At 42.1% G+C, this 25,439-nt stretch overlaps 2 protein-coding genes across 3 annotated transcripts in view; one reads left to right on the forward strand and one right to left on the reverse strand.

The window, feature by feature from the left end:
* Window positions 1–3,378: 3,378 nt before the first annotated feature.
* The window catches only part of Lmln (leishmanolysin like peptidase), a 50,831-nt gene continuing 28,770 nt past the window's right edge, over window positions 3,379–25,439 (reverse strand). Inside the window, exons 12-17 of one of the 2 annotated variants that reach the window (XM_035444621.1) lie at window positions 19,103–19,213; window positions 16,576–16,708; window positions 14,497–14,656; window positions 11,340–11,470; window positions 10,397–10,607; window positions 3,379–6,544 (exon numbers count right to left, since the gene is read on the reverse strand). In XM_035444621.1, the coding sequence (XP_035300512.1) occupies window positions 6,420–6,544; window positions 10,397–10,607; window positions 11,340–11,470; window positions 14,497–14,656; window positions 16,576–16,708; window positions 19,103–19,213 (871 nt within the window). In that variant the 3' untranslated portion in view covers window positions 3,379–6,419. Of the gene's footprint in view, window positions 7,475–10,396; window positions 10,608–11,339; window positions 11,471–14,496; window positions 14,657–16,575; window positions 16,709–19,102; window positions 19,214–25,439 lie in introns of both variants that reach the window. The other variant, XM_027412810.2, reaches the window with a different exon arrangement.
* LOC107979008 (cytochrome c oxidase subunit 7C, mitochondrial-like) lies at window positions 8,420–8,813 on the forward strand. Its single transcript, XM_035443388.1, has one exon. It carries the CDS (start codon window positions 8,420–8,422, stop codon window positions 8,702–8,704), a length of 285 nt encoding a protein of 94 aa, XP_035299279.1. The 3' UTR covers window positions 8,705–8,813.

Raw genomic sequence — 25,439 nt, forward strand, 5'->3', positions numbered from 1 at the left:
TTACACAGACTTTCTCTCCTTAGCCTTCTTAAATCTATTGGGAGAAAGCAAATAGCTACACACTTACTTAATTACATCTCATCACATCCTCATGTATTAGGAGACTGGAAATAGATGAGGAAATATGGACGTCAAATCCCTGAACCATTTTTAAAGTAGGGATAAGTTCATAAAGACATCACATTTAGAGAATCAAGTTGTGAAAACAGAGATTAGAACCTAATATGCAAGGAAATGAGTTTCCAGTCTAAGAAAGCTGGGGATGGGTCCTTAGAGTTTGCATCCTGACCAATTCCTAAACTGGAAACACTGAGCACACGGATGAAGTGCTCCCTGACAGTGCCACTCATCCAGTTATGAACAGTAACGGTGTAACGGGCACATCCAATGTCAGCCATACCTTCCCTTGGGCAAAGTCAGGAGTGCCCAGTTGTCCAGGTTCTAGGAGCCACTGGGCAGCTTTGAGGAGGCAGGCACACCCACTAGTCTTTGTGGTTACCTACCTGTGTGGGTTTGCCCATCCTCAAATACGGCATCATCTTCCCATGAATTCCAGTGAGTGTGAGCACGTGGGGTCTGCTCTCCCATCCTCAACCTTCTGAATGGCACTTCTGAAATGCCAGTAGGAGAGACCTAAGATGGGTAAATGATGAACTGTTTGGATACTATGATTTGGATAGTTTTAAGTAAGGCAGTATCATAAAACTGTTGATGTCAGGCGTTGGTGGTGCATGTCTTTAATTCCAGCACTCGGGAAGCAGAGGCAGGCGGATCTCCGTGAGTTTGAGGTCAGCCTGGTCTACAGAGCGAGTGCCAGAATAGGCTCCAAAGCTACACAGAGAAACCCCGTCTCGAAAAACCAACCAAACAAAAACTGTTGAGCCTTTAATGTCTGTTGAAACTGAAAAATGATGTGGTTTGGTGACACTGAGTGCTGATATATATTGAATCTACAGTATAAAGTATAATCCCAATATATAAAGTCAGAAGGGAGCTGGACAGATAGCTAGGTGGTTAAGAGTGCTTGCTGTTCTTCCAGAGAACCAGAGCTCCCCCAGAACACTGGTCAGGTGGTGTGAACAACCTGAACTTCACTTTTAGGGGATCCAACCTTTCCTTGTCTGCAAGGATACCCATAAGCATGTGCATATACACATGAAAAATTATATCAAATATAGACAGAAAGTATTTCTACATATATAAAATGAAAAGGCCATCTATAGAACACCAGACCACATAGTTAAAGTTTTTATATTTTTTATTTACTGTGGGGAGGGGCACACCCCAGTGTGCATGTGGAGGTCAGGGGACACATGGAAGGTGTTGGTCCCCCCTTCTACCATGTGGCTCCTGGAATTTGAACATAGGTGGTTAGGCTTGGCAGCAAACCACTAAGCCATCTTGAGGGCCCCAGATCACATATTTAAAACACTTGATTTATTCTGCAATTTTTGTTTTTTTGAGCCTGGGTTTCTCTGTCCAGCTTTGGCTGTCCCGGAACTCACTCTGTAGCCCAGGCTAGCCTCAAATTCACAGAGATCCACTTGCCTCTATCTCCCAAGTACTGGTGTGCTACCACTGCCTGGTTATTCTGCAACTTCTTACTTTTGGAGACAAGGTCTTACTTTGTACTGCATGACTGCCTTGAATTGTGGCATCTCTACCACAGCCTCCTAAGCACTGAGATTATAGGTGTGGGCCACCTAGCTGAACATTGTGTACGATGAATATGAGTGTATGTGTTTGTGTCTGTGTACATGCATTTGGAGGCCAGAGGTAGATGTCAAGCTTCTTCCAGTATATCTCCCATTTTTTGTGTGTGAGTTTAACATACATGCATCGTGTGAGTGCAGGTACCCTCTAAGACCAGAAAGGGCTTTGGATTCCCTGGAACTGGAGTTATAGACAGCTTTGAGGGTACCCCTCCCACTTAACTGAGGTGCTGGGTAGTGAGCCTGGTCCTCCACATGAGCAGTAGTGCTCTTACTCTCTGAACTAGCTTTCTAGCTGCCCACTTATTTCTGAGTCTCCCCAGTTAGCTAGAGTAGCCCGGGCCAGTGATCCCGAGATCCTCCTCCTGTCCCCGCCTTCCCAACACTGGGGATACAAGTTTGTGACGCCATGCTTGATATTTTATGTAGGTGTTGGGTACCTGCTTATATGGTGAGTGCTTTACTGAATAAGCCATTTCCCTGGTTCCTTATTCTGTCTATAATCCCAGCACTTAAGAGGTGGAGACAGGGCTGGAGAGATGGCTCAGAGGTTAAAAGCACTGGTTGGTCTTCTAAAAGTCCTGGGTTCAATTCCCAGCAACCACATGGTGGCTCACAACCATCTATAATGAGATCTGGTGCCCTCTTTTGGCCTGCAAGCAAACATGCAGGCAGAACACTATACATAATAAATCTTAAAAAAAAAAAAAAAAAAAGAGATGGAGACAGGAGGATAAGAAGTAGGCCAGCTTGGGCTACATGAGACCCTATCAAAACAAAGCAAAATCCATGAATCCATGAATCCATGAGAAAGGCTGTGGAAAAAAAAAAAAAAGACTAATATCTGTAACAGGGTTCCTTAAGTGAGCTAGTCTATGACCATACTAAAAGGAGATGTAGACGAGACACTACATGAAACCTATTGTTAGCATGCTAAGTAAATACTACTAGATTTATCTAAACACTTAAACTTATTGTTTGTAGCTTTAGGTCCATATATGAAGTAGTTAAAGCTCTAAAAAGAATCTAAAGATTATTAGGAAATCCCCAGAAAGACCTCTATTCAATAACTAATCTGCTCAGTTGCTCCATGTCACAGCAGAATAGCTCCAAGTGTATCCTGGGAAGGCAGGTCCATGGCAGGAAGGATGTCTGCTCATACTCACATTGGGGTTATCAGGAAGTCACTCTCCAGGACCATACAGGCTTGTCACAGGGCCAAGTGAAGCCTCTGAGCTGTGGCAGGGATCACACTGTTCTGGGGATGAGTCTGGCCTGCTCTCTTTCCAGCTTAACTCTTCATAGGCTGTTCCTGCAGCTTTACACATGGCCTGTCCCCATTCTGGAAGCAGGACTTCTTTACTTACACTTAGGTAAAATTGGATGTTATTTCACAGTAACCTCTTCCTCTTTCCCCAAGAGTTCACAACTGTATTTGTGTTTCTTATCCAGGTTTTAAAAGTTAATGGTTGTTGGGCTTTGTGGCACCCGCCTCTAATCCCTGCACTCTGGAGGCAGAGGCAGGTGGATCTCTGTGAGTCGGAGGCCAGCCTGGTCTACAGAGCGAGTTCCAGGACAGCCAGGGCTACATAGTGTGACCCTGTCTCAAAAACAAACAAACAAAAAACAAAGCAACAACAAAAAAGTTAATGGATTTTGGTAAAGATAAGCTTCAAGTTAGTTTCCATTTTTATTAAGTATGTTTTTCTAAGGAATATATTATACTTAAAATTCACCACCACAAATGAAGACTAATTTTAAAGTCTATTTTACTTATTACAAATGTAAACATAAAAGGATTCCCTCCCCAGTTCCAACCTAATGTAAAAAAGGAAAACTGTCTTTTCTCCAGTTCAGGCCTTACTTCAGAATGAGCAGCTCAGACCTCCTGGGTGGGGGCAAAGGTCACAAAGGTCATGGCAGGGAGACCTAGTGCCCACCTCAAAGCTGGCTGTGAGGCTATGAGCAACATCCATCTCCCTTTGCTGGGGCCACTCAGCTGTCTTCAGAGCCTGGCTCTTTTCTGTTCATCTGGCCCTAAGTCCACAGCTGGGCAAGGCATGGAACACAGCATCTAGGCTGGAGACTCCAGGAGGCTGAGCAGGGCCAGCAGTGACCTAGTCCTCGTCAAGTGTAAGTTATGAGGCTTTAGAGAGTAAAGATCAGGACCAACCATCCAACTGCTTTATGTATGGCCGCAATCGGGAAATTTTCTTTTTTCGGGGGACAGCAGAAGTGAGACTGTGTCTCTCTTTATAGCCCAGACTGGTCTTAAAATCATAATCCTCTTACCTCTATCTCCCCCATGCTGGGATGATAAGCATGACCACCATGCAGGGTTCTGTCTGTAAGTCTAATATTGAAGAAACGTTACCATTTCATGGAATACTCTGATGTAATTACTTATGTATCTTCCTAAAACTATTTACAACCCATACAATTATGTTATATCTTCAAATCTCTATAAACTCTAGGCCGACCTAGGCAGAAAACTAATGCTAAGCACAATTTATAGCACTTTTAGGATGCCCATTTGGTCTTAGAAATATAAGAATCCTATAGGAAAAATGTTAGGATTACTGGAAGGGTGTTCGGCAGAATATATTAGAGGAGTTGACATACAGACTAACAAACTCTGCCCAGCTCCTTCCCTGCCATGCTCAAGCCTCCTCACATGGCTTTGCTTCCTTCCTGTAAATTCTGAGAAAACCTGAGACGATTCACTTGGTAAGTTTGACACCTAGGACCTTAAAACACTTACAATGACCTGCCTGAACTGAACACTGAGGTAGTCAGTTTTTATAAACACTTGACCTTTCGGGTTCAGGAAGGGACTCCAGTTTACAGCCCCCTGATCAGCTGTCCCCCCTCTCCTTCCTGCCCTACCTCACTTCCACCATGGAGCACCCTGCTTGGTTCCCTCCATGGGCCACTAGTTTTGTCCTTGTGATGTGAAAAGGCTAATCTGCCACAGAACACTAGCAGGAGGCTAGTTCACAGCTGAATTCTATTGATAATTCTGCATTGGAATCTCAGACTGTAGACTCCTTTTCTTAGTTATTATTCAAAGTGACAATGAGCCTCTTAAACTGTCTTACAGGCTGAGGGACCATCTAAATCTTGCTAAGCATACCATGTGGGATCAGTGATGAGTGACCTTGGCTCCAGCCTCACTGAAGAGGAAGGGACAAAGCAGCGAAGCTAAGAACCCTTGGGAGTTCAGTGCTTCTTGACATGGGCTGCGTTAAGTTTCATGTTTGTGCAGAGAAAACTCTGGGACATCACATTCCAAGCTTAATAAATATATATACAAAAAATGTCATCTGTAACATTTTCTCCAGAAAGTCATTAGTGCAAATATAATTATATTAATTAAAAAATAAAGCAAAAATATATTTCAAGTATAAAAAGCACCATGCTTGTAAACAATACTACCTAAATGGCATTACTGCACAACAGTCAAAATGTAATCAAACCTATCACTGACTCTCAATATACTCCACTGTTATTTTTGGTGAAATTCTTTATACATTTTGTAGGATGATTCACAATCATCATAGGTATGAAAGTTTAATGTATATCCCCCCCCCCCATTTAGACAGGTTCATCTCTCTATGCAGCCCTAGCTGGTCTGGAAAACTTACTTTGTAGACCAGGCTAGACTTACACTCAGATATCCACTAGCCTTTGCCTCCCTAGTGCTGGGATTGAAAGATTGTGCCACCATGCCCAGCATATTGTATATTTCTTTAAAAACATACTCACTTTTCTGACTTTGTACAATTTAAGGAATGCAGAATACTGGAAAAATACAGAGTGCTGCCTTGACTCCTCTTTAGCTGAAGCTGACCGAGTTTGGGTCCCTTAGCTTTTCACAAGGATGAATATCTCCAACTTATACTGCATGCAAGTATACATTTTAAATTTCTGCCTTTGAAAAAAAAATGGGGGGTGAGTTTTCCTATATTCTGAGCCTGCTATCTCTCTACAGTGCCATAGTTACTGGAGTTACTACTTAGTGCCATGGTGTTTGCTCACTTACATAATTTCTTTCTTTTCTCTATTCTCAAGACAAGGGTTTCATGCAGCCAATACTAGCTTCAAATTCAAATTCCCTATGTAGCTGAGGATGAACTTGAACTCGGGATCCTCCCTCCTGTCTCTAATTCCCAAGTACTGGGATTACAGGCCACCATGTTCAACTTTCACTGCACAAATTCTTAAATAGAGCACCCAATAACTATGTGTAGAGTGGGACGAGGGGGGGGGATAGAGGAGTGTGTCCAAATGTCACGTCTCATTTTAGAAACTGTTTTTCATTTACTTGCCTACACAAGCGTGTGCATGTGTGGGGGTCAGAGGAACTTTCAACAATCAGTCCCTTTCTACTCCCATGTGGTCTCCAGGCTTCAGACTCAGGACATTAGGCTTGATGGTAAGCGCCTTTACTCTCTGAGCTACCTCACTGGTCCTAAAGGCTACAGAATTGATCATCTTTAGGGAAAAAAATAGGATATCACTCCTCTCTAGAGAATTTCAAAATTGAGTTAGTAGAGGTTGGTAAGCTCCGGCAGAGCAGACTGCTTCGCAGAGTCCATGTGGACATTTAAAGCAAAGGTAATCTTCCAGCTCGGTAAAGGACACAGGTGGGCGGGCCCCTGTGGGCAGCCTGGATGCCAAACCTACACTTGGCTCTTAGGAAGCAATTCAGATCACCTTGTTTTGACTTGAGTTTTTCTTCCTGTTCATGAAATAACGTCCAGATATTAGCAGTTCTTCTGTAACAGCTCTGTCCACTTGGAAGTGACTGCAGCCTGTCCATGTCTGAACTCCTAGAATTTACATAGGCCAGAAAGGATCAGTTGGGTTTTGATGGGTTACAGTTGTTCTAAATATTACCTGAAGCACACACAGCCTTGCTGTCTTCTGTCCACACGATTCCAACGCTCTTACTGTGTGCTGTACTTCACACTCTTCCCACGGGTTTTCAAGTTGCCATGAAATTAATGAGAAATGCAAGTGGACACTGAATCGGATGAGGACGGCTCAGAGCTGAGAACACAATGGTGACAGCTCAGTCGTGAATGGGCCACACAGCTGGCAAGAACATGGTCAAGTCATAAGCTACAGCAAAGCAGAACTGAAAAGCAGTATGATGACTTGAGTGTATCATGTCCAGTTGTTCATTTAAAACACGTGCAATGGTGACAGGAAATCTGAAATCCCAATGACCATTTTTGGACTTGGAGGATGGCCTCCTCAACCTAAACTCTGGAGTGGGCAGTAGCCGCTCTGTGAGTGACCTCAGTGCACAGGAGCTGCTTCAGTTACATAAACACTGAGGTGTGTGACCAAGGCAATCCCTACATCTGCCCTGCACTTAAGGGAGAGCTCACTGCCAGAAGATGGCATATCCATAAACTAGGGAGCCTCGGCACTTGCAATGCCTCTCCAAACTCCGAGGTGGCTGTGTGGCTGATGGGGAGTGACTGCTGTGGAGCTATGCTTCACAATCCTGTTACCGCCAGCACTTCCAAGCCAGAGTCAGGAACGCCATCTCTGTAATCTGCATCGTTGCATGGGCGGGCACTCCACCAGGTTTTGTGCTTTGTTCATGGGAACATGCCAAAACTGTCGTCTTGAGAAGTCACTTTTCCATTCCTAGTGCCACACACACAGAAGAAATCCAGCCAGCAGAGGAAACAGATTGCCTAGGAGGAGCCAAAGCGTGACCACCAGGCTAGAAGAGCAGGAGCAGAGGTCTAGGGGTAGAAAGCAAACAAAACAGCATGTTTGTGAGTAAATCATCCCAGTTAAATCCTGAGAGAAGGGGAGCAAGGACCACCTTTAGAGAGTGGGGCAGAGAGTCTAGAGCTACAGCTCAATAGAAGAGTGCTTGCCCTACCTGCCTTCGGCCACGTGTTCAATCCCTAGTCCTCTATGAGCAGGGTGTGGTGTGCACTCCTGTAATCTAAGCACTGAGGCAGGCAGAGGGGAGAGGATCTTTATAAGTGTAAGGCCAACCTGGTCTACACAGAAAGTTCTGGGCCATCCTGGGTGACAGGGTGAGACCCTGTCTGAAAATAAATTAAAAAATGAATTTCAGTATTCTGAAATATATTGCTTCTGTAAGGTTATATGAACAAGCCAAATGGGAATAATAAAAAAGTCAAATTAATCAAGATGAAATTCACTCTAATTTATATCAGGGTATTATGCAGGTTTTATGTTTGTTCATTCATTTGTTTTTGAAACAGGGTATCTCGCAGTAAAGATAAGCCTCACACTCTCTGTTGTGGTTGAGGATAACTTGAACTCTTGATCCTCCTGCATCCATCTCCCAGGTGCTGGGATTGTAGGAATGTGCCACATGCACTGTTAAATATCAGCTTTAATGTTAGCAGCTCAACACTAAAATACTCTAATTCACAAGACAGCTACATTGAAAAGGTGTTGCTGTGGGGCTGGAGAGATGGCTCAGAGGTTAGGAGCACTGACTGCTCTTCCAGAGGTCCTGAATTCAATTCCCAGCAACCACATGGTGGCTCACAACCATCTATAATAAGATCTGGTGCCCTCTTCAGGTCTGCAAGCATACAGACAGACAGAACACTGTATACATAATAAATAAACCTTAAAATAAATAAATAAAAATAAATAAAGTCAACACTGCATAAAAAAAAAAGGTGTTGCTGTAGGTTAACTATATGTCTCATGCAAGTACACTGAAAATATCACATTTTAAAATTAGGCACGTAGGGGGCAGTTTCTTCTGCCTTCCAGCTCTGCGGGCCTCGCAGAGCCTCCTGGGGCGCCATGTTGGGCCAGAGTGTCCAGAGGTCCTTCGAAGCCACTATGAGGAGGGCCCGGGAAAGAATTTGCCATTTTCAGTGGAAAACAAGTGGCGGTTACTGGCTATGATGACTGTGTACTTTGGATCTGGATTTGCCGCTCCCTTCTTTATAGTAAGGCACCAACTACTCAAAAAATGAGGATATTTAATTCATCCCTCTAACGGAATGAAGATTGTTTAAGAGATGTGATCTGAAAATTGGATTAAACTCTTGAACTCTTATTACTAAATAAAATTGTAAATAAACTAATGACATGAATAAAAAAATAAAATTAGGCAGTTAATAACTGTTTTAAAGAGAAACAGAGGCAAGCAGATCTCTGTGAGTTTGAGGCCAGCCTGGTCTACAAAGCTACACAGAGACACCCTGTCATGGAGAGAGAGAGAGAGAGAGAGAGAGAAAGAGAGAGAGAGAGAGAGAGAGAGAGAGAGAGAGAGACAACTCAGTCTGAGGATGCAGCTCAGTTGGTAGAGTACTTGTCAAGCTTGTATGAGGCCTAGGTTCAATCACCAGCATGGCATAAAGCAGGCATGGCAATGGTAACACAGGCAGATAATCCCAGCTCTTGGAAGGTGGAGACAGAAGGAAGTTAAAAGCACCCTCAGTTTCAGATGGAGTTGCTGTCTGGGGCCAGCATGAGCTAAATGAGATTGTCTCAAAAAATGAAAGATGGACACACCCACCCCACAGACATACATGCACACATACACACATATACAACCACACGCAGCACATAGACACACACATACACTCAGAGACACACAGAGACATATACACGGAGAGACACACAGAGACAGATACACACGGAGACAGACAGACAGACAGACAGACACACAGACAGACAGACAGACACACACACACCTTATGTAAAAGAGCAAGCATATGTGAGAGTTGCCGGCACAGTTTAATAGGTGGCCAGTTAAAATTCTGTGTGTGCTATTCACACATAGTGACAAACACAGGAAGCCAAGGCACTTGAGCACATCAGCAACTGATACATAAAGAGAAGCTGTGTCCAGTGCAGTGGGACTTGACCTGACCAGGGGCAGTGAGGGAAATGAAGAAAAGCCACCCACTACAGAAAAGACAGACACAACAGATGTACACTGGAAAGCTGGGGTCACTACTGAGACAACCTGGAACCTCAGTGTATTTGCTATGTACAGTCCAGAAGGAGGGGGGGCTACCTAGTGTGTGTAGAAGTCTCTGTGGAAGAGCCATCTCAGGCTTTAAACATCCAGGAGAAGGAAGCTGCAGTTGTATCTGCACACCAGAAGAGGGCACCAGATCTCATGACAGATGGTTGTGAACTACCATGTGGTCGCTGGGAATTGAACTCAGGACCTCTGGAAGAGCAGTCGGTGCTCTTAACCTCTGAGCCATCTCTCCAGCCCGCAGTTGCTACCTTTTATATTTTAATCTTTCCCACCTGGATTCTGGAGGAAGGCTCTGCCATCATTCTGAGTCTTTGCCACTCCTATAGGGCCGAGGCACTGGAGTCCTTGACATGGGTGGGCCCACGTCAACACTAACTCACTCAGGGTTTCCTCTGCTCCCTACTAAGAGGGAGCAGAAGAGAGTGTAAGGGCCACTGGGCTGAAGGGCAGGGAGTTGAGTGTTTGTGATCACTGCTGCCTCTGTCATGCTCCTGGGGTAGAAACATCATCTCACAGCCTTGACTAGACTTGTCTAATAACAGCAGGTAGCAGGGTTTTCCTAGAGAACCTCAAGCAGAGGGAAAGGAGCCTGGCCTGCTCCAGAGCCCGTCAATATCTTGTAAGGAGCAGCCCTTTACGTTCCCTCACTCCTCCAATTGTGGAGAGTACTCACCCAGAGGAAGGGCTCGAGTCAGGTTAGCAGCTGGAGGGTCAGTTTCCGGTGGACACTGCTCACAGAAGTCCCAGCAGGAAGGGCACAGCAGGTTTCCATTGTGAATCCAGCCGTTCATCTGAATGCGGACAGGCAGGACCTGCCCAGCCCGGCTGCACAGATATGAAGTATCTTGAACCCAAACCTTCAGACCTTGAGGAGAACAGGAAACCTTCAAACAGGGGAGAAAAACGAAGTTAGTAAGAGCCTTGGATGAATGGGCGCCACATGGTTCATCATTGACAACATCGGGGTCGTGTAAACACTAAAAACCATCTGTCCCAATTACCAGTGGGAGGACAGAGAGTTCTCAGTACCTGTGCCTTCCCAGAGGCACCACACTGGATTCTTAGCTATTTAGTTGTTCTTTATGCTTGTGTTGTGTGTTTGATAGAGAAACAATATGTGGTACTGCAGTTTTGGAAGAAGACAAGTTTTACCCAATCTAGTTGTATGTAATTTAAAGAGCATCACGTTCACAGCCAGGAGTGGTGATATATACCTATAATCCAGCACTTGAAGGCAGGAGGACTAGGAATTCAAGGTTATTGCTAGGCCAGTCTGGTTTACATAGCAAGTTCCAGGATAGTCAGGGTTACATAGAGACTTTGTTTAAAAAAAAAAAAAAAAAAATCCAGCCTGCCTCTGCCGCCCAAGTGCTGGGAATGAAAATATGCACAACTTGCCTGCCTAGCTCAAGTTATATATATTCCAAATAGACGGCAGTTAAAAGCAATTTCTCACAGATAAATGACAGCATTTCCTCAAACCACAGCACTCAAACTAACAATTACAAAACCAAAGTAAGTGAAAGTAATGATCTGCAAATCATCTATATAAGTAATATCAATTATAATCTGATATACATTTAATATTTGGAGCAGTGACTGAACTCATGGTTTACCTGGTAGCATCCACTCCCCCAGTCTGGGTAACTGAGCTTCCTCTCGCACTGTTCCATGACAAAGGCCGATTTCTGAAGCAGACAGACCGAGTGGGGGCCATACTTCTCTGCACCGTAGTTTTTAAACATTTCTAAAACAAATCCAAAGAGTCTTCTCACATACTGACCGTTAGTGCAAAGAATAAGAAATGAGGCATTCTATTTTCATGATTAAAAGTTGTTCTGGGGACAAAAAGACAGGAGGATAGCAAACTTGGGGCCAGCCTGGGTTACAGAGACTCTGTCTTCACAACAGCAGCAGTTTAAAAATGTACTTGAGGCAGGCCCATGGCTCACATCTGCAATCCCAGGTCTTGAAAGGCAAAGCAGGAGAACTGCTGTGAGTCTCAGAGGGAAACTGTCTCCCCAAACAAAAACACGTAAACAAATAAAATTTGCTGAATGGAAAATTTCAAATAAAAAAAAAAAAGATAAATAAGACTCCAAACTCAACTGACTTTTCAGAAAAGAACCAGTATGAGAGAATTACTAAACCGGAAATGAAATTATGTGGACCCTAAGTATGGAGATTAATTATATAGAGGACCTGGCACTTAAAAAAAAAAAAAATCACATTATTAGATACCAAACAAGAACCACTTTTGGTAACGGCCTATAAATAAGGTATCCTTTCATGTGACTCAGGGCAGGTGTTATAATATTTTGTTGTTTGGATTTGGAAGACAATGTTTTCCTATGTAGTTCAGGCTGGATCCAGAACTTGTGGTCTAACTGCCTCTAACTCCCACACCTTGTGGAAAATCATTCGGCAGTTGGAGACTAAAGCACACAGCTTCGGGTATGTGGTGAATGGAGGCAGAGAGACAAGGTCCTCCGATTCTAGTTACAACGTGTTCTCTTACAGTCCACACAAGGTTCATGGCAGTTTTCACTTACTTATTATTTGTGTGTGCACACATGTGTGCACAGCCTGGGGCTGGCAAGGTGCACGTGTGAAGGTCAGAGGACGACTGTGCACTTCTCTCCTTCCACTTTTATGTGGGTCCCAGGAATCAACCTTAAGTCCCCAGGCTTGAACAGCAAGGGCCTTTACCTGCTGAATCAATTTGCCAGTCCAAGTTTCATGTTTTTCAAAGTAGGAGGTTTAAGTAGTTATCAGCAAACTACAATCCTCAAGCTAAACCAGAGACCCCCACTCATTTCATATTCTCTGTAAACTTTCACACTATAGAGGGCAAAGCACAGTTGCAAAGCCTAGAATATTTGTACTTTTAAAAAGTAGTGTTGAGCCTAACTCTAAAACAATACTGTGATCTTTCTAGCAAATCCTCATGGACAGATCTGTGCATTTCTTTCACCTCAGCAAGGCACCGCTGAGTCGTTCCATCATTAGTGTTTGGGATGTGTCTGCAATAGGTGAGTGAGAGCAAAAGTGACCAGAGATCCAGTTAAGTGTGCCAGGCTGAGGCATAAGCAGCAGCTGTGGTTTGTATTCTATTACTGTCAAGCCCTTTATGTTCAAGAGACTATTCCAAAAAGAAAGAAAAAGAATGAATGATAAAAAAATATCACAGAAGTCTATGGTTTACTAATCTGTAATACAGTAGGAACAAGATGAAAAGAGGGGAAGACCAAGTTAAAATTTTTGAAAAAAGATGGAAAAAACAATTGATGTTTGTCCCCCTTGCTTTAAAAGATATATATGTATTTTATTATTTTCTGTGTATGGGTGTTTTGGTTTCATGTATGTCTGTGCACCAAGAGCATGCCTGCCTGGTACCTAAGAGGCCAAAAGTGGGTGTCTGATCCCCTGGAATAGGAGTTTCAGACAGTTGTGAGCTCTCATCTGGGTTCTGGGAACCGAACCCAGGCTCTGTGGAAAAGCAGCCAGGGCTCTTAACCACTGAGCCATCTCTGCCTTTGCTTTTTGAGACAGGGTCTTACTCTGTCGCCATGGTGACCTTAAGCTCTCTAATCTTCTTGCCCCATCTTTCTAGGTGCTAAGATTATAAGCACAAGCCACCACGAATAGCTAATTACTGCTTTTTATTAAACATCATATTTGAGAATATTTGTTTAGGTACTTGGTTAGTATGAAGTATAATGATCATACTATTTATTGCTTTTCTGTCTTGTTTTTTATGTATTTAAAGGAAATAGATAATATGGCACCATCTTTTTTTGGCTGTGGGACACAGTATTATTGGGAAATCTGAAGCAATCACAGGGAGAAACAGGTTCCCTAAAGAACTCCAATAAACGAGGAGGAGCCCTATGGGATCTTCCCACGAATGGACTGTATCACGTAGGGTCTGTTCATGCATTGGGAAAACATGACGTCTTCCTTAAGTCTCCCATAGGGATTTCAGGAGATGAAACAGTAGGCAATGAAGTGTTTCCAACAAGGCAGACGCAAGGTGTACACATGCGTGTATCTTCGTATCCAGCAGTCTGCAATCCTTTCTATGCATCAGGCAGAGTTCTAAGCACTAACTACTTCGTTTCTTCTTGCTGTTCTTAAAGATTTATTTATTTATTTTTAAATTTTACTTATTTATTATGTATACAACATGCTGCTTCCATGTATATATCTGCACACCAGAAGTGGGCACCAGATTTCATAATGGATGGTTGTGAGCCACCATGTGGTTGCCAGGAATTGAACTCAAGACCTCTGGAAGACCAGTCAATGCTCTTAACCTCTGAGCCATCTCTCCAGCCCCCTTAAAGATTTATTTTTATTATTTTAAAGTATGTGTATCTGTGTGTGGGTATATGAATGGAAGTGCAGGAGCCTGTGAAGTTCAGAATCAGGTATAAGATTGCCTGGAGACAGAGTGACAAACAGGTGTGAGCTGCTAACAGGACATAGAAAGTGAACTCTGCTCCTCTGCAAGAAAAGTAGGTGGTCTTAACTGCTGAGTCATCTCTCTAGCTTCCATTTAATTTTTGTAATAAGTTATGAGGTAAGTAATATATGGGCAGAGAAAGCAAGTAACACAAAAGTTGAGTAATTATATATAGACAGACAATAGAGGAGTTGAAACACAAACTCAAGGTCATCTAGCTACACGAGCTGTTTTCTTAGCAACTATTTTATATAGGTAACATAAAATTGTATGAGGCACTTAACCATTCATTTCACTTGACTACTAACCTGGTTGATTTTCCAGTATTCTACAGTCGGAGCTTCGCTGGTATTCGCCACTTAAATGCCAGCTGAATTCCTGACTGAAAGGGCAGTAGTCGGCAATTTCTACTGACCCACCATAGTAAGGTAAATCCTCTGCAGATACTCCACTGAGCTCGTCAAAGTACTGTGATCGAATCACAAGAGGGGAGAAGAACAAGAGTCACTCTGTGAACTCAAAACAAGACCACAGGCAACTACACATGCACATCTGCCTTTGTCTTTAAAAAACGCTAAAGATATACATATAGCAAAAAATAAAACAAAACCCCAAAAGACAGTGAGACAGAGCTAGACATGGTGGCACACTCCTTTAATCCCAGCACTTAGGAGGCAGAGGCAGGTGGATCTGTGGTCTAAGAAGTGAATTCCAGGCCAGTCAGAACTACATAGTGAGACCCTCACTTACAAACAAACACCACAAAAAAACAGTAAGAGAAAAGGGCTGATATAACATAAAACTAATGCATAAAATGAAGACATTTTTAATATAAAATACTAAGTACAATGGACTGTGCTGTAAACCCCAGCCCCCTTATGTGGCGGCTGAGACATGAGGACTACGGGGGCCCAGGAGTCTGAAGCCATCCAAGCAATACAGCAAACATTTTAAAACAGGAATTGTCTAAGTCATTTTAGGAAAAAAAAAACTTAAAAAAAATAAAGCTATTTACATAAAATAGTTTGAATACCAAAGAAGCAAGGAACCAAGTAAATTCATTGTGCCAGGAAGTGGCACATGCCTTTAAATCCCAACAGGTGGGAAAACAAGCCAGGAGAACTACTTAGAGGACAGCCAGGGCACATGGCACCCTGTCTGGAAAAAAAAGAATCACATTTTACACCAACATACTGTGAGACTATCCCTACAAATTCCTTTGCCATCTGATGGAGTCTGATGTACTCAGTGAGGTCCAGTCCATGCTGGAACCTCACACCTGGGCAGACATCATTGCCATTAGCTTCTGAGACACGCGTGACAATAGGTTCCTTTGTGAGTGGCAGATGCAGCTAAGGGACTTGAAAGACTAAGAATAGGAACTTGCTTTGCTGATGTTTTTGACAGGGTCTTAATCCTGTGAGCGCCACACCTGGATCCAGAAGAGGAAATTAAAATCAGTCAGACTCAAGCTGGACACGGGCAGCCATTTTATTTACCATTTATTTATTTATTTATTTATTTATTTATTTATTTATTGGTTTTTCAAGACAGGGTTTCTCTGTGGCTTTGGAAGCTGTCCTGGAACTAGCTCTTGTAGACCAGGGTGGTCTCGAACTCACAGAGATCCGTGCTTCTGCCTCTCAAGTGCGCCACCAACGCCCAGCTACCATTTATTTTTAGAAAAGATTGATTTACTTCAATTTTTATGTGTTTAAGTGTTTTTCTTGCATGTAAGTAAGTGTGCTATGTGTGTGCAGGGTGTCCCTGGAGGCCAGAAAAGTCTGCCGGATGCCCTGGCAGTGGAGCTACAGACAGTTGTGAGCTGACAGGTGGGTGCTGGGAATGGTACCCAGGTCCTCCCACAAGAGCCATCTCTCCATCCCCTGTTCATCTTTTAGATCCCAGAAATCAAATCATTTTTAAAGCACAACTTCCACATCTTCTAGTTAGCTAGATTAGAGTAACTAAAGTATTTTCTTTCAAGAGTTTTGTTTTCTGAATAAATTAGAGAAATTTAAAGGAGATGTTATCAATGATTAGGAAGAAAAAGATCAAACAGAAGCTGAGGAGTTGACTTGGTGGCTGCAGCATTTTCTGTCAAGTGTGAGGACTCACATTTGACCCTCAACAGCGGGGCATGGGGCAGCCCTGTAACCCACTGCTGGGGAGATGGGGCAGGATCCTGGGGCTTGCTTGGCTGTTGTCCCAAAGCACACTAAGTACTACATGACTGCTCAGCAGCACGTTAGCCCTGAAGAAATGAGGGATCTGCAGGTTCCCAGGAAATTACACAGTAAAAAACGGAAGAGACTTACTCTCTTAATTAAAACAGAGATACTTTTGAAGAAGTTGATTCCTAAAGCTGTGCTGGGGACAAGTGTTACCTGGTACTCTGGTGGTAAAGGGTTAGGAAACCTCTGCAGGTTACACACAGCAACGGCTCTCTGGTCCTGTCTGCAAGTCAACTGCAGTGGGTTACTCCTGAGCGTGTCACAGAATGGGCTCGGCACCTGCCTCCTGCACACAAGGAAGGCAAACTGCTGTCAGGTTATTTTCCATGTCAATGGCCTGTTGAATGGAGGTCCATTATAGAGGCCATCTCTTCAGCTATGATCCCAGAGTTTAACAGTTCATAGTAAAATGTCAGGTTATCAAGATTTTTCCCCAGAGTAGAGGGGATGCTGAGCACAGATGTGGAGGACTCATCTTGATGCCGAAAGCTCATTACACCCTATTAAAGAAAATCATATTAACCCTTTTCTACACCAGTAAAATCCAGTTCTGTAGGTCCATAATCTGAATTAACAAAATATGAAGTCTCACTTCTATTCCCTGGAAGACAGAACAGATGCATTTTCTCTCTTCTTCATTTAAAGCACAACTGAAATTCCTAGATAGTAGAACTAACACAATGAAAGACATGGAAAAACAGAGCAAAGAGGACAGACTAGATAGGGACTTCAGGGTTAGAAACTCAGGGAGGGAGATGGAGAGATGGCTCAGAGGTTAAGAGCACTGACTGCTCTTCCAGAGGTCCTGAGTTCAATTCCCAGCAACCACATGGTGGCTCACAACCATCTGTAATGAGATCTAGTGCCCTCTTTTGGTGTGCAGATATATATGGAAGCAAATAAAATCTTAAGAAAGAAAGAAAGAAAGAAAGAAAGAAAGAAAGAAAGAAAGAAAGAAAGAAAGGAAGAAAGAAAGAAAGGAAGAAAACCAGGGTGGTGGGAACTTTCTCAACGACTGTAGAATGGACCAGCCAGATGGCTCAGTGGGTGAAGGCTAGTCCTGTAGTCTGAGTTCAATCACCGGAACCCACATAAAAGTGGAAGGAGAGTCCCAACTCCACAAAGTTGTCCTCTGACAACCACACATGTGCCATGGCATGCACAGTTCTCCCTACATACAGTATGGACACACACAGAAATAAAGACAGATGATTTTTTTTAAAGATTAGTTTTTAAAAAAATAATTTTTTTTTTTTTCGAGACAGGGTTTCTCTGTGTAGCTTTGGAGCCTATCCTGGAACTCACTCTGGAGACCAGGCTGACCTCACACTCACAGAGATCCGCCTGCTTCTGCCTCCCGAGTGTTGGGATTAAAGGTGTGCACCACCAACGCCCGGCTAAAAATTAATTTTTAATTTTAAAAATGTAAAACAATCAGGAGACTAAGCAAGGGGGAAATCAAAAAGATGTAAAGGGCTAACACCATGGACCCACAGACATCATGGTCTTGCCATACGTTCCACCAAGCAACAGCAGACTATGCATTCTTTCCAACTGCTCAGAGAACACACAGCAAGACAAACCCTGTTGAGTCATAATGCAACCCTCAATACGCTCAGATAAACTGAAATCATACAGAGTATTTCCTCTACTATAATGGAATCAAACTAGATTTCCACAGCAAAAATATGACATGAAAAATGTCTCACCTTTGAAAACTAAGCAACATACTAGTCAATAATCCACAGGTCAAAGAAACTCAAGGGGCAAAACACTTTGAACTAGATGAGAAGAAAGCTACAGAACACTGAAATTGTAGTTGTGGGGTCTGCTAGAGAGGAAAGTTGCAGTGTTAAGGACATTGAAAGAAGAAATGCCTCTAATGAAATGGCTCAAGACTCTGGAGAGAGTAGGAGACGACCAGAACAAGCAGAGGGAAATATGCCACAAAGAGCAGAAGCCAGAATGAGAACAACACATGACATCAGGGGATCAAAAGGGACCCAGCCTGGCCTGAACCTGCTATGCAGCTGAAGACAACCTCTGGAGTAGTGGGATTACATGTTTACTTTATCACACCAGTTTATATGGTACTGGGGATCAAACTCAGCATTTCATGCATGCTAGGCAAATACTCTACTGAGTCATTTAAGTAGATTGTTAAAAAAGACCAATTAAAAAAAAAATCTCTGGAAAGAAACAAAGAGAGAAGGTGATTACCATAAACATCCAGTTTCAGAACCCCAATCTAGAGAAGATTTATTTTTCAGGGCTGGGGATTGAACCCAGGGCCTCGCACATGCCAGGCAAGCACTCTACCACTAAGCTACATCCTTAGTCCAGCTTCCAGATACTAAATCAACATTTGTTTGTATATTCATGTGTGAATTCTATGAAGAAAACAGTAAGAATGAGAGAAACATGCAAAAAGCTTACAACACACACACACACACACACACACACACACACACACACCAATTAAAACAATTTTCATGGCACTGGCCACCTCACTGTGGATTCTTCTAGTTTGTCATCCAAAACAATCCTGTAGTTACTTAAGATTTTTATGAAGAACTCATAGAATATTTTCTACACACAGTAGCTGGTATTTGATGCTCAGGACAAAGAACCCAGGTCAGAAATGAACTACACAAAGATACACTTGAAAACATGTTCTTACTTTTGCCTCTGCTGATCAATCCAGAATTTACAGCTCTTCCTGACAAATTCACAGCCCATTCCTCGGCCCCAGTCGAGTTTCTCTGCCATGCTGTAATTTGCTTTGTACCAGCTGTGGAAACAATGGCAAGAAAGAGCCTTTTACAAACTTTAGCACCTACTGCAGATCTCCCCAATAGGCAGATCAGTGATTTCAGAGGGACCCTGCAGGCCACAGCCGGAGCTGAACATTGTAAAGCCCTTGCTGCAGGAGGCTGCTGCACAGGACTGTGAGAAAGAGTTTTTTAATCAAAAGCAGTTTAGCCAGCACAGACTCCAGCTTCAGGGGATCAAAAGCCTTCTGGCCTCTGTGGGTACTTACATACATGTAGCATAGAAACACAAATAAAAATAAGTTGGGTGTGTGGTACACTGTTTAGTCCCAGCACTGGTGAGACAGAGGGAGGCAGATCTCTGAATTTGAGGCTAGCCTAGTCTACAGTGAGTTTCAGGCCAGACAGAGCTACATAATGACACCCTGTCTCAAATAAACAAACAAAACCCCAAATAAATATTTAAAAATTCTAATCTAGTAAGGAAGACAGATAAACCAAAGTACCCTAATAATGAGTTTTACAAAAGACAATTAAAAAGTACTACCAGAAGTGTATTACCAGCAAAAGTAAAGCTGATGTGGGGACCTGAGGCTTTTATGGAAACTGTTTCCAGGGCTTCCTGGGCTACAAATCATTTAGTGCATTCCAGGAGACTTCCTTTCTTTCAAAAGCAACAGAATGAAGGACTGTGCTGTGCGCAGTAAATGTGAATCTTTTCTCAGGAGACTTTGGTTCGGGTTTTATATAAAATTCCAACAGTTGGTTGATAATGACAATGCGCTAAGGCACTGTCCCAGGGCTTTCCATTTAGTAGCTCGGTTAAGCCTCAGAAACCTCCATAGAATAAGGATCACGGCTACCTCCACTTTATAAGTGAGGAAAGTCAAAGGTGCAAACCAGTTAAGTGACTGCTTGGAACTCAGAGCTTTGGCTTCTATGTCTCTATGCGCTTTTAAAAAGTGAGACCAAACCCACATAACATGAAATTAATCTTTATAATGAGCACATACACGTCTAGGATACACACATGGTCATGCCATAACTATCTAATTTCAGGAAACTTCCATCCCCCCCACCCCCCACCCCCCCGCCCCAAATAAACCATGTTCCCTTCCCCATCTCCCATTCCTGATAAACACTAAACCACTGTCAGTCTGGATCTTTTCACTTAACATAATGTTTTAAAGGCTCACACAATTGTGGTATAGCAGAATCTCTTTTGTTTGTTTTTTCTCTTTTTCAAACTTTAGTGCAGGGAGGCAGTTTTAAAGTACTAGCAAAACTGAGTAGAGGGTACAAAGACTTCCTAGATTCTCCCCACTTCTAGACTCACAGTGTCCCTCACCAAAGTTACATATTAGTTACACCAGTGAATCTACACAGGAATGCCATTACTACCAAAATCCATAGTTCACGTCAGGGTTCCCTCTTAGTATTGCATACTCTTTTAGGTATGTTTTAGCATGCACGCACAAAATCCCTAAGTTTGATCTCCAGCACTACAAGAAAAGAAAGCAGAAATGAAGGGAGGGAGGGAGGGGAGGGATCTATCAATAAGATGCTACAGCAGGGTTTAGTGCCCCAGCCAGTCTTCTCCATATTTGTTTTCCTTCCTGCACCAACCCCAGCAACCACCCTTCTTTAAACTGTCTCCACAGTTTCTCTCTTCATCATATAGTTGGATTTGCAGTGTGAAGCCTTTACAGATTGGCTTGTTCCACTTAGTATTCATGTTTTCTCATGGTTTGTAGCTCCTTTGATTTTAGTGTTAAATAATTCTTCCTTATCTGGTCTATCACAGCTTGTTTATCCAGCCAATATGAGCTTCTGTGTGCAGGCTTTTGTTGCAGGTGTACAATTCCAACTCATTGGGTAAATATCAAGGCACAGAGCTAGCTGTATGGTAAGAACATCTTTGGCTTTATAAGCAATTACCAAACTATCTTCAAATGTGGCTGAATCATTTCCTACTAACAATGAATTCTGTTACTCTGTGTCCTTGCTGGGATTTGGTGGTATTGAGAGTGCTGTGTGTGTGTAATCATGTCCCATTAGACTTTTAATTGGTCGTTTGTTAATGACATGTGATTTTTTTGTTTTGTTTTTAGATTTTATTTATTATGTATCCATGTATATCTGCACACCAGAAGAGGGCACCAGATCTCATAATGGATGGTTGTGAGCTGGGAACTGAACTTAGGACCTCTGTAAGAGCAGTCGGTGCTCTTAACCTCTGAGCCATCTGTACAGCTCCAGCCCGACATGTGATGTTATACATCTTTGCATATGCTCACTTGCCGCTGAATATTTTTCTAAGAAATACTCTTTAAACTTTGCATTTCTTTTTAAATTATGGCTTTTTCCCTATGGCCTTTTTCTTATTGTGCCATTCACTGTCCCTCTACATATTCTGGATATTGTATAGTCACTCGATAAATGACCTACAAACATATATTCTTATTCTGTGAGGTATTTTTTATTTTCTCGATAATTTTCTCTGAAGCACAATTTTTAAATTTTTCTGATGTCCAAATGTTCTATTTTTCTTCTTTGGTTACTGGCGCTTTTGGTGTTAGATCTAAGAATCATTTCCTAATCCAGTATCATAAAGACTCACATCTGATTTATTTCAAGTGTTGTATTTTTCAGCTAGTAAGTTAGGTCTTGTTCAATTCTGACCTGGTCCCAGCACGGTTTGTTAAGGTATTCTTTTCCTGTCGAAGGTCTTGGTGTCTCTGTCAATGCCTGAGCATTGACACTTTGGTCAAGATGCTTCCTGTGGTGTGAGGTACTATGCCAGTGAAACCGCATACTTGTGTACAATGTGCATAAAAGGTTTAGATCAACAGACCTAAGAGATGTACCAACCAATCAGAATTATATTTAGATCTTCTTTTTTTTCTTTTCTTTTCTTTTTGGTTTTTCGAGGCAGGGTTTCTCTGTGTAGCCCTGGCTGTCCTGGAACCAGCTCTTGCAGACCAGACTCAGACTGGCCTTGAACTTACAGAGTTCCACCTCCCTCTGCTTGGATTTAAGGCCACCACTGCCTGGCCCCATATTTAGATCTTAAACAAACAGGCTTCCCTGCCACAATGTACTCTCAAATTATGACCATGATAAACTTTAAGTTGCTTTTGTCATGATATTTCATTAAGTTAACAGAAAAGGAAATACAGCTGTGTATTATCATTAGGAATGTGCAAGTAAACAGGAGATAGTGTGCCACATGAAATAAGCCAGGCATAGAAAGACAAGTGCTGCATGCTCTATTTCAGAGAGAAAGTTTTTAAACAACAAAAAATAACTGAATAAAGAATAGTTACTAAGGTTTGAAAACATGCTTGGAAAATGGAAGCTGCATTTATCAGTAGATGAAGAACACATGTATTGAAATATCACATTGAACTCCAATACTAAGAGCTATAAATATGCATATATATGTATGTGTGTATGTACATATTATAAAGACCTTTATAAATAAAACTACAAATCTATCAAACAAAAAAGGGAGAAAAACAAAGGGTTATATGGTTATGTAATCCTTTATAACAAGATATTATAAAATATTAAGAAATTTTTAATTTTGTTAATGGTTCCTTTTAAGAGTCCATATATTAAAGGAACTTGTAGTTGAATGTATAGGAAAAATATCTGCAACTTTCTGGGCTGGAGAGATGGCTCAGAGGTTTAAGAGCACTGGCTGTTCTTCCAGAGGACCTGGGTTCAATTCCCAGCACCCACATGGTTGCTCACAACCATCCAAAATGAGATCTGGTACCCTCTTCTAGCCTGGAGGGATATATGCAGACAAAATACTGTATACATAATAAATAAATAAATATTTAAAAAAATATTGCAACTTTCAAGATAATAAAGATAATGTTACAAATGAGAGACAACATATTGCTGATTCTAGGATTTAGGAATGAGTCACTGTTTTTTTTTTTTTTTTCCCGAGACAGGGTTTCTCTGAGTAGCTTTGGAGCCTATCCTGGCACTCGCTCTGGCGAGTTCTGGCTGGCCTCAAACTCACAGAGATCCACCTGCCTCTGCCTCCTGAGTGCTGGGATTAAAGGCGTGCGCCACCAACACCCGGCTGGAGAGTCACTGTTTTATATGCATTGTTTTCTCTGCATTTTGTGTATATTAGTATATTTCATAATAAAACACTCAAAAGAATACCCCCAAGATGAACTTAAATATTTGTTATCACTTTATGGAATATACCTTTTTTATTTCAAATTTTACTAATGCTAATAATGCTAATAATGACTTTCAGAGTGATACCAGCGACTCCCCCTCTCTCCCAGGGTGTAAGATTGCTATTTTTCCTTAGTGTTCTTCCAGCAGGAGAAGGAGATTAGAAGGCAGGTGAGCTGCCTGTGGTACACACCTGTAATCCCAATACTCGGAAGACAGAGGTACGGGGAGCAGTTCAAAGCTAGCCTGGGATAGTGAACCCCGCCCCTTCTCCCCAAAACAACAACATTAACAAAAATCCCACAAAGAAAACAACAAAAAGTAGATTTGTGTCGAGTGTCATAAAACAATGCCCATGAATCATTTAAACTACTTACATATAATTTCTGCCTTCCTCTCCCCTGGGGTTGAATGTACTTCTGAATGCCAGTGACATGGAAACCAACATTTATGAATTTCTTCCACATCCAGCCTTTACCTACAAAACAGCCTGCATCTTCACTCCCACTCCTGCCCCCTGAATTAACAGGCAGGAAGCCTAATTCCCACCTGAGTCGACTTCTTTCTCTCATTAAGGTAATTCGTTCTTGGTTTTCTAGATCTCACTGATTTTGCACTGTTAGGAAAAAGCTGTCTTAATCAAATCCTTTCTGACCTAGATCTTCGGCTCTCATTAAACAGAAGAGAGGAATTATTAATCTCATCATAATCATTATCATCATCACTATCATCATTTAATGGGAGCGTCTATGTTGGGGATGGAGACCTGAATATGCCAGGCAAGTGTACTAACTACCATTAAGCCACTGCACCCCACTCCTCTCATTTTTATTGAAACTATTCCTAGGGTCAGCTATGGCCTCTATATTTTGTCATGACCTCTGTATTTTAAAATCTTTATACTTCTGTGGTGATTTGAATGAGAATGGCCCCCATAGGTTCATATATTTGAATAATTGGTCCCCAGTTGGCAAGGATTTGGGAAGGATTAAGTGTGGTCTGGTTGGAGGTATGTCACTGGGGTGGGGGCGCTTAGAGATTTCAAAACATTCCCATGATTCCCAGTGCTGTTTCTGCCTCATGACTGTGAGCAGGATGTGAGCTCTCAGCTGCTCCTTCCTCCGCCATCACACACTTTAACCCTCTGAATCCACAAGCCAAAATAAACACACTCCTTGGTTTTGCAGTTTTATCACAGCGGTTGAAAAGGAATTAAGACAACTTCTTTTTTTCAATTTAGTCTTAATTTTTAAAAATTTTATTTATTTTATTTTATATGTATGAATGCTTTGCCTGAATACATGTCTGTGCATAATACGTGTGTCTAGTGTCTGAGGAGGCTAGAAGAGGGTGTCAGATCCTTCAAACTGAAGTCACAGACAGTTGCGGGCTGCCAAGTGGGTGCTAGGAATTGAATTTGGTTCCTCTGAAAGAGCAGGCAGTATTCTTAACTGCTCAGCCATCTCTCCAGCCCCTAAATCTTTATACATTGTTGATTCCTCAAAAGTTAAGACAATATAAGTTATTTTCATGTTGTGTGTGGGGTTTTTTGTTTGTTTTTGCTTTTATAAAAATATTTCTGGCCAGGCGTTGGTGGCGCACATCTTTAATCCCAGCACTCAGGAGGCAGAGGCAGGCGGATCTCTGTAAGTTCGAGGCCAGCCTGGTCTACAGAGTGAGTTCCAGGACAGGCTCCAAAACAATACAGAGAAACCCTATCTTGAAAAACCAAAAAAAAAAAAAAAAAAAAAAATTTCTGAGGCAGAGTTTTACTATGCAGCCTAGACGTGACCTCACAATCACCCTTCGTCAGCTTCTGCAGTACGAGGATTAAGATTACAGTCAGTATCACAAAGTCAGTTTATTTTCAGGGTTTTTAAAATAATACTTTTAACACTGATTCTCAAATTTGATGCTATTTTCAAATTTCTTGTAGGCTGTTTTAGAAAAAGCAAGAGGCAATAATGCTCCCACTAAAATTACTCTGATTTGTTAAGTAGGAGTTACATAAAGTGGTTTATTTAAATACAATATTTCACTCTT

This window comes from Cricetulus griseus, chromosome 4, assembly GCF_003668045.3.
Source record: "Cricetulus griseus strain 17A/GY chromosome 4, alternate assembly CriGri-PICRH-1.0, whole genome shotgun sequence".
NCBI classification, from domain to species: Eukaryota; Metazoa; Chordata; class Mammalia; order Rodentia; family Cricetidae; genus Cricetulus; species Cricetulus griseus.